At 60.3% G+C, this 15,602-nt stretch overlaps 4 protein-coding genes and 1 non-coding gene across 5 annotated transcripts; 2 read left to right on the top strand and 3 right to left on the bottom strand.

Moving 5' to 3' along the window:
- Positions 1-41: 41 nt before the first annotated feature.
- On the bottom strand, positions 42-835 carry VDAG_02645 (pre-mRNA-splicing factor ISY1; the record flags this gene model as incomplete). The annotated part of the gene is made up of 2 exons (XM_009653298.1): positions 42-776; positions 833-835. The coding sequence occupies 2 exons, from the start codon at positions 833-835 to the stop codon at positions 42-44; spliced, it is 738 nt and encodes a 245-aa protein (XP_009651593.1).
- An 836-nt stretch (positions 836-1,671) lies between these two features.
- On the top strand, positions 1,672-4,686 carry VDAG_02644 (uncharacterized protein; the record flags this gene model as incomplete). The annotated part of the gene is made up of 2 exons (XM_009653297.1): positions 1,672-4,563; positions 4,642-4,686. The coding sequence occupies 2 exons, from the start codon at positions 1,672-1,674 to the stop codon at positions 4,684-4,686; spliced, it is 2,937 nt and encodes a 978-aa protein (XP_009651592.1).
- A 315-nt stretch (positions 4,687-5,001) lies between these two features.
- VDAG_20098 lies at positions 5,002-5,083 on the top strand. The gene has a single exon. It is a non-coding gene; the product is annotated as a tRNA-Ser (tRNA).
- A 426-nt stretch (positions 5,084-5,509) lies between these two features.
- VDAG_02643 (uncharacterized protein) lies at positions 5,510-8,533 on the bottom strand (the record flags this gene model as incomplete). Its single annotated transcript, XM_009653296.1, has 3 exons — positions 5,510-5,783; positions 6,115-6,409; positions 6,511-8,533. 3 exons carry the CDS (start codon positions 8,531-8,533, stop codon positions 5,510-5,512), a joined length of 2,592 nt encoding a protein of 863 aa, XP_009651591.1.
- A 2,880-nt stretch (positions 8,534-11,413) lies between these two features.
- On the bottom strand, positions 11,414-14,779 carry VDAG_02642 (GTPase-activating protein GYP2; the record flags this gene model as incomplete). The annotated part of the gene is made up of 2 exons (XM_009653295.1): positions 11,414-11,843; positions 12,048-14,779. The coding sequence occupies 2 exons, from the start codon at positions 14,777-14,779 to the stop codon at positions 11,414-11,416; spliced, it is 3,162 nt and encodes a 1,053-aa protein (XP_009651590.1).
- Between the last annotated feature and the right edge of the window lie 823 nt (positions 14,780-15,602).

Here is a 15,602-nt window from a genome sequence, read left to right as displayed (position 1 = left end):
GGTAGGAATGCTCTCGTGGTGCAAAAACCTGATCCTCCGCCTCATAGTTGATCGAGCAGTCGTTTCCTCCTCCGGTCTATCAGCTCCTCCTGGACCTCCTCCAAGGTTGGCAGCACCCAGACCTGGCCGTCCCCAGAATCACCAGGCAGCGGTTCCCAGCCCGGCGGCGCCTCCTGCTTGCCCGTGTTGGCCATGTGTTCGGTCGCCTCGGCCTCCTTCTGGGCCTCGTACTGCAGCAGCTCGTCGTCCTCCTCGTCGGGCGCGTAGCCGTAGTAGGCGGCGTCGACGTAGACGCGCGGCCTCTGCTCGCGGCCCTTGGCAGCCCTGTCCTCGGCCCCCAGCGACCGCGCGGCCTCAAACAGCTCCTTGACGCCCGGCAGCTCCTTGGCGCGGCCAAAGTAGCGGTACCCCTTGCCGCCGCCGGGGATCTCGCGGCCGGCCTCGTCGTACATCTTGGCGCCGCCGCGCATGTAGTTGGGCCCGCCGAGGTTGCGGATCTGCACCTCCCACATGTACTTCTCGCGCATGAGCTTGTTGATCTCGTCGTTGAGGTCGCGCACCTGGTAGTCGCTGAGGCTCGTCTCGTGGATGCGCGACACCTTGCGCGAGATGTCCTTGAGCACCTGGCCGCGCCACTTTTCGCACGTCGGGATCGCCGTCACCTCTGTGATCATCTTGGGCCGCCGCGTGCGTCCGACGTCGATGATGCCGAGGTCCGCGGCCTGGGCCTCGCGGAAGCGGAAGAGCATCGACTGGGCTTTTTCTGAGTTGCGCGCCTGCACTCGTTTCTCGTTAGCATTGCGTGCTGCAGTCGTGCGGGAGGGCAACTGACCATCTTGAAAGGATTCCGGGGGGGTGGTGCTGGGGAGTAGGGATGGTAGGAGACCTAGAGTGGTCGGAGAGGTCTGGTGTGGTGTTGATTTGCAGGATGGAAGTCCAGTCAATGAATGGCGAGGCTGATGGGACGAGGCTCGTGGCTGGCGCGAATGCCGTGCCGTAGAGTCGGCGTCAATTCGCGGTTTGCCGGGCGAGTCACGTGAATCTTGACTTTTGGCGCGTTGTGGATCAATGTACTGACTGCCTTGCTGACAGAATGATAAGGTGTACTAGAGTAGCCAACTCATAATGGAAGCGACATCGTCTTGCAAGGCCAGGCTTCCTAGCAGGAATCGCATGTTGCAGCTCATGTACTTCATATATTTGTCTTGTAGCAACAGCAACGTCTGGCTAATGCTCTGGGTGGTTCGCATGCCAATCAACTGCCGCTCATTCGTCATGAGTGAATACATGAGTACACAACGCAAGACCTCTCTGTGGATCTTATATTTATTGCCAATAGTACTATGAGCGTCCTGAAGTTCTAGTGATATCAGTATCGTGCTCCCATTGTGTTTGATGACGCCTTTCGCTTCGTTGCGTCCACCTGGAGATGAGGTGAATGCAGAGCTGCACGTGACATGTGCTGAGGTGCCAGAATCGCGCTCCCCAAATCCAAGGCGGGACCGGGGCATCTTACGTAGCTCCACCTCCACATCCTTCGACCACCTACCTCCCAACACCCATCCCATTCCGACAAGCTTCGAGGCACCACCCCAGCTCAGCCCTCGTCGTCTCGAAAATCTATCCGAGTCGACCGGAACATCACTGGGAAGCTTCTGGCAAGTTCTCACAATGCGGCCCTCGCTCTGGCGCTCGCCGGCGTTACTGCTGGTCGCTGCCACTTTGGCCGTCGAGGCCATCTACCAGGATGAGGTCGGCGACATTGACTACCACCACGAACTCATCGGCCTGCCGCAGATCGAGACGACTCTCTTCCACCGCCCCAGGAGAGACGACAAGGCGAGCCTCCTCTACACCCTGAGCGACGTCGGCGTCGTCGGCGCCATCAACCCCAGCAATGGCGGGGTCGTCTGGAGACAGTCCCTGACGGGGAACATGACCAATGGGGGAGGCCACCTGCGCGCCGCCGAGGGAGAGAACTGGATCGTGACGGCCCATGGCCACTCGGTCCAGGCCTGGAACGCCCTGTCCGGACGCAGCGCCTGGTGGCTGGATTTCACTGGCCAAGTCAAGGACCTCGAGGTCATGGAGCTGACCGAAAACGACCGCAAAGACGTGCTGGCGCTGTTTGAGGAGGACAACGGCGCGACGACCCTGAGGAGGCTCAACGGCCAGACCGGCGCTGTGGTCTGGGAGATCAGCGACGCCGTCAACGACGTCCCCATCCAGGTCTCGACCAACATTGAGAAGATCTTCGTCGTCAGCCTCTACGGCACCCTGACCTCGTACGGTCTGAGGGTCTCCGTCCTCGACATCCACACCGGCAAGCGCCTCAACGAGATCCTGCTCGGCACCAAGGGTGACGTCGACAGCAAGGACGACATCATGTTCGTCGGCGCCAACTCGGCCTCTCCCATTGTTGCCTGGGCCGACAAGGGTCGCTCCAAGCTCCACGTCAACGTCCTCGGCACCAAGAAGAAGCACGAGTTCCCCCTGCCTGCTGACACCACCGAGGTCGCCATTCATGCGCCCCACCACTTGCAGTCGGAGCCTCACTTCCTCGTGCACAGCCGCACGCCCACCGCCAACAAGGCCGATGTCTACCACATTGACCTCAAGACCAGCGCCGTCACCAAGGCGTACGAGCTTCCTCTGCTGCCCGGCGTCGGTGCCTTCTCGACCAGCTCCCAGGGTGCCAATGTTTGGTTCACTCGCATCACCGACGACGAGGTCATCCTCACCTCCTCCGAGTCGCATGCCATCCTTGGACGCTGGCCGTACAAGCCCAACACGGAGAGCTCGCAGGTGATCCACGGCGTGTCCGAGGTCATCAGGAAGCCCGACGACTCGTACGCTGTTCGAGCCGCCGCCCTCACCCGCTCGGACGACTGGGTGCTTGTCCGCAACGGTGATTTGGCGTGGAGCCGCCCTGAAGGCCTGACGGGCGCCGTTGCCGCTGCTTTCGCCGAGTTCCCCGAGAACGTCCAGTACGCCAAGGTGCTCGAGGAGGAAGCCCACAGCAACGTCGTGGCCGCCTATGTCCACCGCGTCCAGCGTCACCTCAAGGACCTCGAGCAGCTGCCGGACTGGCTCGCCTCTATTCCCCAGCGGCTCATCAGCAGCATCACGGGCTCTGACGCTCCTGTCAAGAAGGATGGCCTTCACAGGGACAGCTTTGGCTTCAACAAGCTCGCCATCTTGGCCACGCGTCGTGGCAGGGTTTACGGCCTTGACATTGGCAACCACGGAAAGGTTGCGTGGTCCTCCGCCGCATTCGCCATCCCTCCGGGCCAGACCTGGGATGTGAAGGGTATCTTTGTCGAGGACCACAGGGGCCTCGTCACCATTCGTGGATCCAACGGCGAGCAGGTCGTGGCCAAGACCACCACAGGCGAGATCGTCGAAGTGCTGCCCGAGGGCGCCTGGCCCAAGGTGGAGGCCACTGCCATTGTCGACAGCGCTTCCGGCCAATGGCTTCTTCCCGTTGGTGTCGATGGCAAGGTTGGCGATGTTCCTGCCGAGTGGACGCCCAAGCAGACGGTCGTTGTCCGCAGCGCCGACGGCGGGCTCAAGGGCCTGACCTGGTCAGGCGTCGAGGGCTCTGCCAAGGAGGTGGTTTCCTGGACCTTCCTGCCGCCCGGCGGACAGACCATTGTCGAGGTGGCCACGCGTGCCTCGCACGACCCTGTCGCTCAGATCGGCAGGGTTCTTGGTGATCGCAAGGTTAAGTACAAGTACCTCAACCCCAACACGGCCGTCGTTGCGGCCACGAGCGCAGCAACATCCCACCTGACCATCTACCTCCTGGATACCGTCTCTGGCCAGATCCTGTCCTCCAAGACGTACGAAGGAGTCGACGCTTCCAAGACGATTGACTGCGCCGTCGCAGAGAACTGGTACGCCTGTACCTTCTTCGGACAGTATGCACTCAAGGACGCCCAGGGCCATGCGCTTTCCGGGCAGTCGCTCAAGGGATACCAGATCGTCGTCACGGACCTGTACGAGAGCAACGAGTCCAACGACCGCGGACCTCTGGGCTCTGCTGCCAACTTCTCCTCTATCGAGACGGTCGATGAGCCCACGGGAGCCCCCGTTCCCTTCCTCGTGTCGCAGGCATGGGTCCTGTCGGCGCCCATTGTCGCCCTTGCCGTCACACAGACGCGTCAGGGCATCACCAACAGGCAGCTCCTCGGCTACCAGCCCGAGACGCACGGCATTGCTGGCCTGCCCCGCCAGGTCCTCGAGCCTCGCCGCACCGTCGGTCGCGACCCCACGGCCCAGGAGGTCGAGGCCGAGGGCCTCATCCGGTACACACCTGTCATCGAGGTCGATCCCCGCCAGGTCATCACCCACCAGCGCGACGTCATCGGCGTCAAGGACATCATGGCCACCCCGGCCCTGCTCGAGAGCACGACTCTCGTGTTTGCCTACGGCATCGACATCTTCGGCACCCGCCTCGCGCCGAGCCTGTCGTTTGACATTCTCGGCAAGGGCTTCGACAAGGTGACCCTCATCGGCACCGTGCTCGCCCTCGTGGCTGGCGTGGCTGCGTTGAAGCCTATTGTACGTTTTGTGTTTCTCGTTTTCGCCCCGGTCATTTGCGTCCTTGGCGTGTCGAGAGCACTCGCTAACAAGCTATAGGTCCGGAGGAAGCAGACGGATCTGCGCTGGACGGCGCCGAGGTGATCCGAAGCATGGTGGAGCTAGTTGTACATTACGAACAGACCATAATAGATATCCATTCAAGTTGACGTGCTGCCGAGGCTTCCAATGAATGGGAGGGACGACAAAAGCCGGATGAGGCACATTGCTATGCTGACAGCTCAACCATGCAAGCCGATCTCTTCTGTCATTCTCGTGCTGGAGTTTCCTGCATGTTCGATTCCTGCCGCGCCTCGACTGACCCACGCAGAATCTGTCCCGCGCGCGGTCAGCGTCGGGCCAGGGGTGGAGTCTGTGACGAGATAATCCCGCAGATTCGGCCCCGATGTCACAGCACCCGGCGAGATGGCAGAGTGGTCTAATGCGATAGACTAGAAATCTATTCACTTCGGTGGCGCAGGTTCAAATCCTGCTCTCGTCGTTTTCCTTTTGCCGACGCGACTGAGGTTGAGCCAAGTCACGTTTTGCCTGCATGGTGCTCTGAGGCTTGGGTTTTGCACCTTGTCGAGAATGCTGCAGCAAGTTGTCGGTGAGTGGGAGGCAGATGATCGATGGGGATCGGCGACATGCCATGGGCTGAGACTGAGGATTATGAGTCGCTTTGGCACTAGACTCACGTACTTGTCTCGTATGTTGACGCGAGAGGCTCCTGATATCAGCGGCAGCATACAACATCAGGTGGCATGTCATTCAGGTTTGGAGTCAAGGCTTTCCAACTCGGTCAAAATCAAATGATATCTAGCATGCGCCCCCTACAAGCAGAAAAATGCAACACGCATCCGTCAGACACCGTCCCCCCCAACCCATATATCAGCCTACATACTACACAACATGTTCGTCCGAGCGCTCAGCTCCCACCGCAGCACGCTGCCGTGGGCCGCGGCTCGCCCAAGAAGGTCGTCTCGCCTTCGATCCACGACCTCGTGACGACCCTGCACACCCCGCCGGCGACGGGCGTCGTATACACGCCCGGCGGCAACGTCAAGGTGCCGTGCACGACGACGGGCTTCGTCGACGCGGCGGGCTTGGCCGTCGTTGTGCTCGTGTCGACAGCTGTTGGGAGCGCCGAGACGGTGCCTGTCTCGGTCTCCTTGGTCGTGCTGCCGGCGCCTCGCGTTGGGCTTGGTGGGTTGTAGGGCGGGTGGGGCGGGACGGAGGGTGAGCTGGAGAGAGTCTCGGTCGAGAATGTGGACTGCGAACCCGGCACGGAGACTGGCAGCGAGGTTGCCGCTGCGGTGGAGGGCGATACCGGCGCTGATCGGGACTGGGATGGCGAGGCCGAGGAGAGCGTGGAGCAGGAGACGGACGAGGGCTGTGTAGATGGTGGTGCCGATGAGACGACAGACGAGGCCACTGATGGAATGATGGAGGAGGGCATCGGAGATGGCGAGAGTGATGGCGTACCGGAGACAGGCGTGGATGGCTCCGCGGAAGAGGGGACTGGCGGCTCACTGGACGGTGCTACCGACGGCGGGAGAGATGAGGGGCCTAGCGAGGGGAGGCCAGACGAGGGAAGTATGGAGGATGGCAGAGACGAGGGGGGCAGTGAAGGTATCGAAGATGGCATCGATGAAGGTATCGAAGATGGCATCGAGGACGGCATCGAGGACGGCATCGAGGACGGTACTGAAGATGGTATCGATGAAGGCATCGATGAAGGCATCGATGAAGGCATCGAGGAAGGCATCGAGGAAGGCATCGAGGAAGGCATCGAGGAAGGCATCGAGGATGGCGCTGACGATATCGGCTGTGACGGCGGCACAGATGACGGCGCCGCGCAAACAGAAGCTAAAAAGAGTTCCTCATCAGCGATAGTTCTCCAGCGCGAAACAGAAAAAGGAAACTTACTCGAGACGGCAAACAGCCGCGTCGCAAAGCAGTTGAGCGGATAATCCGTGCCGTCAGGATCGGTAAACGTGGCATACAGGACGTTTTGGTCATCGAGACAGAAGCCCGCGCGGCCGCCGAAGAAGCTGGGATTGATCCACGCGAGCTCGTCGCCAAGGAGCGTGAAGCTCGTCGCAATGTCACCGCCCGGCGGTACATCGAGCGGAGACAGGGCCACAAAGGTCATGTCCTGCCCGGTGACGACCGGACTACCGTTGGAGTCGAGACGGCCGCCGTCACCGCCGGTCGTGAGGGTGAAGGTCGTCGCTGAAGCACACTCGTCAATGCCGAAGGGGCCCGAGTCGCCGACGAGCAGGAGATGCTCGTTCTGGCGCCTCCCGTAGGCTCGCGCGGCTCGGCGGATGGGCGGTGACGTAGGCGCCTCGTCGCCGCCGCTCGGCTGATCAATGTCGTTTTCGCCGATGGAGAGGAGGAATGTCGTCGACTCACTCGTCGGCACCGTCACACCGGATGACACGCCCGAAGGGGGGATGATGGTGGAGCTGGGCGAAGCGACGTCGGCCTCTTTGTCGTAGACGACTAGTCTTCGGTTGCCGCTGCAGATTTGCGTCATGTTCCCGAGACAGGTCTGGTCACATTCTGCCTCGGGCACGAGTACCGAGTTGCCGCGGAGCTCGTTGCGACACGCGCAGCGAAAGCGGAAATATGTGGCGAAGTAGCGATAGTTGGTGCACAGCTCTGCGCAGAGATCGAGCGACATGTCGAACTCCTCGAAATCTTGACCATCAAAGCCTGGGTCCTCCATCACGTCCGTCGAGTACGTCTGGCAGCCGACTCGCTTGAAGGGGCCGACGACGGGTGGCCGCGGGTCGCCTTGGCCGTCCCCATCTCCGCCATCTCCATCCCCGTCACCATCGCCATCGCCATCGCCATCAGCATCCTCTTCGGGAGGCTCGCCCATGTCGTACAGGGCCATGCGCGTGTCACCGCCACAGTACTGGTCCTCGTTGCCGCCGCACGGGGTGCTGCACTGCTCCTCATCGGCAAAGTCGGTGGCGTTGAGAGTTTCATCGTCACACAGACACTGCTCGCCGTCGACGACACCAAAATATTCGAGTCCGTCGCAAAAGGCCGCGCACGTCTGCAGCGTCATGTCGGTGCTGGTGGCCGATCGGGCGAATTCGGTGAGGCCCGAGGTGATCCGGCATCCGCGCCGAAAATACGGCCCCACAACGGCCGGTCGGAGCTCCGTGCCTCGGTCGTACAGCGCTACGCGCTCCACGCCGCCGCAGAAGACGGACGCGTCGCCAGCGCAGGGCGAAGCACACTCTGCATCGGGCCCAGGGACACCTTCGGGGTCGCTGAGCTCGTCGCCACAATAGCAGGTGTTGCCCTCGGCAGCGCCGAAGTACCGGGAGCCCTGGCATGTCGTGACACAGGTCTGTAGCGTCAGGGAATGGGTCGACGATGGGCTCGCCCGAGAGGGACGAGGCCGCCAGTAGATGTTGACTGGAAGCAGCCGAGTCTGTTGTAGTTTCCCGACAATGACTGGAGAGGCGTCGGCGGGATCCGCAGGGTCGGGGTTCTCAGGATCAGGGTTCTCGGGCTCCTCAACATCGGGTGCCTCTGGCCCGTAGACTGCAAACGCATCCACGCCACCGCAGAACACGTCGGACTCTGTGCATGTCACATTGCATTGTTCCTCGTCCACTTGAGTTGTGCCTGACGCTCCGCCGCACGAGCAAGTATCGCCGTTCCGCACGGCAAAATATGTTGCCCCTTGTCCTGTGCAAACCCCCGCACAATATTCGAGTGTCGTCCTAGCCGGCGACTCCGTGTATGTCGCATCAAACGTCTGGAAGCACCCAACCCGCTGGAACTCGCCTACCTCGGCAGGGCGAGCCGGATCTACTTGCCTCGCGATGACGGCCGCGCCAGGTTGCGCCGTGCCGGTGGCGAGCCCGAGTGCAGACGCGCCAAACACAGCCGTCGCCGAAACCACCACTTTCGCAAACCGCGCCATAATCCAAACAATATCAATCAAAAACCCACAGAAAGAGTGTGATGGGCACCAAGACCCCGAACGAGTGTGACAGGGCACAAATTCCCCAAGCGTCAGAAAGCAAAAAGAATGACGAGACGATGACGAGCTTCCTCCCCCTCGTCGGCAGCCTAACGGCGCGAAGGGCTGGTATTTTAGAAGAACAATGGTCTTTTTCTCAGCCCCTGACTTTTCAGGTGCAGGCCCCTGGAGCTGTCAGGTTCAGGAGGTGGGAATAAGAGAAGATTAGCGCGGGCGGTTCCAAAACGCCGAGTGGAGCGGGCCGGGCGAGACAAGGTGCATGTTCCGACATGTCTGGGAAATCAACATGGCCAGGCTGCGATGCGGAGGGTACCTTTTGTGTTTTCTCTTGCTCAGACGTGTAGGGGTGAGACAAGGCCTTGGTCCGCGAGTCCTGTTGCTGAGAGGCATTGTGTTCGTCGAGATCGCTGTGCATAGACGCCTCGCCGCGAATCACTGCTGGTGCTGGCCAAGCCCACGTCGATAGTCTCTTCAATTGAGCAAGTGCCGTGTGGGGAGGTGGGTAGAGCTAGTGCGCCCAAGTGGCCCTATACGATACATTGTTACTATCGATGGGGAGTTCGGAGATGAAGGGGCTGAGCTATTGGTGAGGCTGAAGCCAGGTTTGTCGATGAGCGGCTGAATGGGACAGGCAACTCGCATGATGATCCTCTCGACTTAACTAGAAAGCAGACGGAACATAAGCGACCCGAAGCAGGGGTCTCCGCCTCTGTCCTGACTACCACAGCCTCTATGCGACTCCTCGACTTACAGATTGTACTTATAGAACCTGAATCAGCCCATGATGGAGACAAACGTCTGGTCTCGCCGCTGTGCCCTGGCTCACCATGCATGGCATTGCCTCTCGCCACGCCAGAAAGGTAAAATATATTGTGCAGCGATGCAAATGATACTGTCGACGAAACCCAGTCGATTGTGGTATATCGATAAGTGAAGCGTCCGGCGCGTCGCGGGAGATGATCTCTGGTATCTAGAGGGGGAAGCTGAAAGCCATGAACGCCGTGACGACAGGGTTGCCAAGAAGCATATGGTTTGTGTTATATGTGGCGGACAGCCAACCGCAGTCGTGGTACGTGCCATAGTTGCGCACAGCGGCGCGGTGACTTCAATGCATTTGGTGCGAGGGTCTTGGGCAATGATGATGCCCAACAGAACAGACGGTCTTGAAACAAAAGAACCCAGGTGAAATAAGTGATCGTCAGTTCTTCTCCGGCAGGATGCTCATTGACACCATGATCGGACCAGCTCACATGTACACATGGCAAATCAGACAACGCCAAATTGTGATCTTTCAGATTCTCTCTGGCCTTGGGTGTGCTGACGATGGTGCTGAACCTCCTCGTCGACGACAGTACAGTGCAGCCCGAGTGAAGCCTAAGCAGTGGCAACGAAAAGAGTAGGAAAACGTAGGCGGTGAGATGCCAGAGAAACCTCGCTGTGATGAGATCCGGGCACACTCAAGCTCAGAATAGTAGATATTGGCACCAATGAGGCTTCTTTGGTACTAAGCAGCCAATAGGATGCTCCGGTCGTATCTTGCGGCCGTTTTCAGTTATATCTGTCAAGCGATGAAGAAAGCGAAACGACCGTCGAGGGCCTCAGCTCTACCTCGCAATACGGGCCTGAGATGTCTGCGCCGCAAGCTCACGTCAGCCTTCCAAAAGACGCTCGAAAATCCAAGAAAAGTCCCGAGCACACCTGAGCATAGTGCAGTCTTTGTTTGTGTGCTGGTTGATGTTATACGCAAGTATATTCATGCTGATATCGGCTTCCTCATGCAGCATAACCGTGAATTCACTTGAGTATATGCGCCCTTCACATACACCTTGACTTCCCCGCATAGGTAGGTACGGTAAGGAGCACAGATATCACATCGAGGACAGGCTTTCAACCCATAACCGTCCCACAAACTGCGACCCATCACCTCCTCTCAAGACATATCGACACGAACAGCGCCATCACGACAGCAAGACAGGTAGGTGACCCCCCCTCCCACCACCATCTGAGACAGAAACACAAAGCTCGGACAGATCGAATAGATCGATCGATGACGAGGCCCAAACAGACCCTTCTTCACATCCTAACTCTCCCCCTCCCCTCCCGGCTCCACGTGTTCCGGGCCTCAGGGTCCCGCAGACGCGATTCGCCCTCTCTCCATTCCAGGTGACAAGAGGTCTCAAACAATGGGGGCACAAAGTCACGCTCGCCCTGTCGTCCTTCTCCCATCCAGTATCTTGCCTTGAAACCGTGCGGCGGGGGACATGCCTTGTGGCCAGTGTTATGAATCACCCCATCAGGCAAGCCCACAAGCTGGCAAGCAAGCAGGAAGGGCCCCTCATCAGCGTACACAACTTTAACCAACAACGGGACAAGATGTCACAAAAGAACACCAGTCTGTCAGTCAGTCAGCCAGCAGCAGCAGCACAGCCAGTGAATCCTCGGCGTAACGGCCGTCTCTCTTCCTCAACGATGTGATCTGATCTGTCTACACATGCAGGTCGACATGATACCCCCCCAGCCCTACCTAATGGGCCACGCGACAAAACAAAAACACCGAGTGCCACAAGGGGAAAACAACAAGAGAATCCTGGGGTCCCCCCAAAAATGCAAGTTCCGCCAGCAGGTGTACGCATCTCGCAAACTCCCCCCCCTGCCCACCACGGTAGGCTCCCTCCGCCCCGCCCCGCCCCCTTCCGAGCTTCCCCAGCCTCCCCCCCTGCTGGCTGGCTTTCGAACCCAGTCGTGACAAGACATTGTGACAACATGCCCGCTCTCTTCCTATCCACGGCATCCGCTGCTCTCCCTTCTACATACGGCGGTCTATCCCTCAAACTCCACAACCCCCTTTCCCGTCTGCGCGGTGGCGGCCGCCGTCGGCTCAATGTCCACCAGCTGTCCGTCCTTCGCGTTTCCACTGGCGCCAGCCTCGGCATCCGCCCCGGAGAGCAGGTCCCGGTCCTCGCTGCGTACGCTCCGGCGTTCGGCATCAGCGGGGCCCATACGCACACCAATCTCGACCCCAATGTCCGCGTCGTCTTCGTCGTCGTCGTCCCGGGGCTGGAGCGTTTGATTCGACGTTGCGTTCTTCTCGAGCTCCTTCTGTGCCTCCTCCATGCGCTTGCGCACTTCGGCGGCCACGCGCATGCCGTCTGTGACAATGTTGTCGAGGACGCCCCGCAGACCGCGTGTTGCGCCCTGCGCGGCGGGCGCCGCGGCCGCGGGAAGCACGGAGCGGTTGCCAAAGTTGATGCTGGAGAAGGTCGTGAGGGAGGTAGAGGGTGTCGCAGCGGAGGGCAGGCCCTCGATGATGTGGAAAGAGGTGGGGAAGGAAGACTCGAAGAACTGCTCCAGAAGCTCGTCCGCCAGCACGACCATGCGGAACGTCGGCAGCGTAATGTGCAGCGGGTTCGCGGGTCAAGGCGGCGTTGGCGGCTTCGGACTGCGCCTTGGAGACCCTGCGTCTGACAGGGTTGTCTGCTGGCTTCCGTCGGTCGAGCTGATGGACAGCGAGGGCGGCTTCTTCGCCCGCTTTGGACTGGCCGATGGCGACTCGAGCGCAAGCAGGTCCTCCTCCTCTTCCTCCTCCTCGTCGTCGTCTCCGATGGCGAACGCGCCCGAGTTGTCGCCTTCGGCTGGCGTCTTCTCTGTTTCTTCCTCTTGACGTTTGTTCTGGGGGTGGTCCGGGTCGGCGTACTCGAAACATCTCCGGATGAAGGCGCTGACACTGCCAAGGAATCTTTCGTTCGCCGAGATGCCCCCAAGGCTCGTCTCGGACGCGTTCGGATTGCCCTGCACCGTGATGCCGTTCACCGTCGGCGTCGACGCGCCGGGGCTCAGGTTGCCCTCGAGGCCTCGCCTCGAGAGGAACAGCAACGTCTCCGAGATGCGCAGGATGCCCTCGCGATCGACCTTGCCGTCGCCGTCGTCGTCGTACAGCTCAAAGAAGTAGCTCATTGTGCCCATAATATCCCTCTTGCCCCTGACCTGGGCGAGGCCCGAGACGACATTGGCCAAGGTCAGCTCGCCCTTGCCATCGACGTCCCATTTCTTGAACAGTCGCTGCATAAACTCGTGATCGGCAGGTTCCGGGCCCGTACCCCAGGGGTTGAGCAGTGCATCGTTCCGCTTCTGGGTCTCTGTGAACGTGTCGCGGCGGGGCGTGATGGGCGAGTCGGAAATAGCCCACTTGGACATGTTGGCGAGGAACTCCCTAAAGGCATCGTAGTCCATCATGCTCGTGCTCGGGCCGAGCGCAACGCGGCCCTTGTCGATAATCTGCTCGTGATTGTCCCGGAACGCATCTTGCGCCCTGCCTCGGCCGTTTCGCGCACGACGCTGCTTTTCGCCCTGAATGATGAGATCTCGCTGTTGCCTCTCGTACAGCATGGTGTAGAAGCGGTCGTAGAGCGCGCCCAGCTCCTCGGCGCTCAGGAGCTTGCTGTCGGGACCGAGATTCCTGATGGCCGTTCTCTTGGTGAAGCTCTCAATGTTATTGAGAACCGCGTCCTTGTTCTTCAACCGCGACTCGGTAATGCTGTTGTGTGTGATTTGCGAAAACTCCTTAAAGGCCACGACCATGAGCTCCTGAAATTTGGTCACGCCCCGCAGCTTGGGGTTCTCCGACTTGGGATGCGCAGACTCATCGAGGCGGGTGAAGTACGACTTGAGGACCGAGATGAAGGCCCCGTCATCTGTCGCATCGAGAAGTTCCTCTCCGTTGATCCGCAGGATGGCCAGGCCAACCTGGAAAAGGACCTTGGGGCCCTCGACGAAGAAGACGTCCAGCACGCGGAAGGCAAATATGAGGGGCATCGAGTTGACGTAGAGGGAGAGGAACCACGGCAGCGACACGACGGACAGCTGCACGTCACTCTTGACGAGGTGCTCCCACAGAACGGGCATGGTCTGCTCGACAAGCGACTCAAAGACCTTCTGATCGAGGAGCGTGCCGTACATGGTGGTGGAGTAGTAGCCAGGAACCAGCCTGTCGCAGAGGGAGGAGAGGAGGAAGAAGGCCTGGGCCTCCGACATGTAGATGAGCAGCGCGGCCACGACGATGTTCATGGCCTGGCAGTATCCGACGTCCGGGTTGACCCAGCTGTAGGCGGTCAGAACGCGACGCAGCCGGCCAATGCCCTCTGGATCCTGGAAGCCGGGGTACTCGGGAAGACTCCGGTTGAGATCCTTCTCAATCTCGTCAATAGCGAGCGAGTCCTGTCCGGCATACTTCGCGAGCGTGTTTGCGAAGAGGTCTGGGTTCTCGAGCCGCAGGTAGATGGAACCAGACGTGAGCTCCCACATTTCACCGCGCAGGCGATTCGGCAAGCCTACCCTGATGAGCTTGTGAAAGGTGGGCTGGCGGATGAGGGTGACGTTCCGGCCGTTGTCTCGCAGGTATTCCGCCCATAGCCGCATCTTGGCGCGGTCTCGCAGCTTCTTGGGGTCGCCGGGGTATCGGAAGAACATGCCGAGGCCGGCGTCGGGCGGGTTGGCGCCCTTCTTGTCGTCGGGGCGGAGCAGGTACTCGGAGTAGCACTGGCCGACGACGTTCTTCAGCTTGCCGACGTGGCCGACGGCGGCCTTGAGGCCCTTCTTGAGACCATCGCAGAAGCGCTCGCACGCCTGGCGGGTGCCGGCAAGGTGTATGGTGATGCGCTGTTCTCGTACGTCCTTCTTGTCGCCAGCGGTGTCCTTGTCTTTCTCCTTGTCCTTGGATGTGTTGTTGGCAGGGATGCCGTTCCAGGTGGTGATGGCGAGGGCGAATTGGAAGGATTGGCTGCTCAGGCGCTCGACGCGCTTGATGGAGCAGAGAGGAAAACTGAAGCCGTTGCCTGAAGGGCCGCCGCCGTGGGTCTGGCCGGTGAAGGCGGAGCTCGTGGATGTGCTGGCAGCGTGGGAAAAGCTGGTGGGCGTCGTGGAGAAGCACATGTAGGCCTCGGACAGGTGCAGCTTGCCGGCGTAGTGGTAGCCGCGGTCATTGTCGCGGTCGCCCTGGGTGGCGTTGGGCGGGGGGATGGTGAGCTCGGCATTGATCTCGTAGAGAGGGTTCTGAGAGCTGGGCAGGCGGAATTGGGCCTGGAAGAGCGAGGACTTGGAGGGGTTGCGATCCGAGTTGGACAGGTTCAAGCCCTGGGTCGGGTCGATGAACGCCTGGGCCCTCTGCACCAAGCTGGAAAGATTCAACATGGTGGCGGGCTCGCAGGATCAGCTGGTCATGTCGGTAGGGGCAGACGGGCTCTCGGGATCGGATCTAGAGGGATTCGTTGGGCGTGGTCTTGATGAGTGGGATAGATAGAGGTCGGCGTCGGAGGGGATCGTCGGGAATGGAACAGTTGGCTAGGAGAGAGGGGCGTAAGCGACGGATGCGGTGGGAGCAGTGTGTCGTCTGTGGAGACGTTTGTAACGAATGTCAAAGAGGAGCAGACCAAAGTGAACAAGAAGGGAGGCAGAACAGGCGTTTGGCGGATTGGGAATGCTCGTTGCGGGTTGCCAGCTCGAAATCGGGCGTGTTGCGTAGAATGGTAGCAGTGGTGGAGGTGATGGATGAAGATGTCTTGACGTTGGATGGTCATGGGGGGGAAGACGAAACCGAGAGAGGAGCTCCCATGGCAGCGGCAGCGTCAGCGGCAGCGGCAGCAGGAGCTGGGGAGCTCTCGGCAGTGGAGGGAGCCTTCCTCAGTGGAGGGAGCCTTCCTCCGTTCAGTTTGGGGGGCATGAGTGCGTGGTGTCCTGGAGGGGCGTCCTGTAGCAGCGTGAGGACGTAGGGGCCTGGGGGTGTGCCTTAGGGCGCGACCCACCCAGCCACCATCGACGCAGTTCAACCGCTAGCTGGGCAAGCTGGGCTGAAGGAGAAGCCTCAGGGGACCCTGCCCCTGATTTTGCCCCGAGTTCATTCCCTTGCCTCGCCTTTGCACACATCCCTTGGGCCCTTCATGATGATTCACGTCTTCGAACAGGCCATGTTCCCTCTACGAGTCTCTGCGACTCGGGGAGTTCTTGAGCCTCAAAG

Source organism: Verticillium dahliae, genomic scaffold (genome assembly GCF_000150675.1).
Source record: "Verticillium dahliae VdLs.17 supercont1.4 genomic scaffold, whole genome shotgun sequence".
NCBI lineage: Eukaryota > Fungi > Ascomycota > Sordariomycetes > Glomerellales > Plectosphaerellaceae > Verticillium > Verticillium dahliae.
Note: the sequence above shows the minus strand (reverse complement) of the source record. Positions and strands in the feature narration are given on the sequence as shown.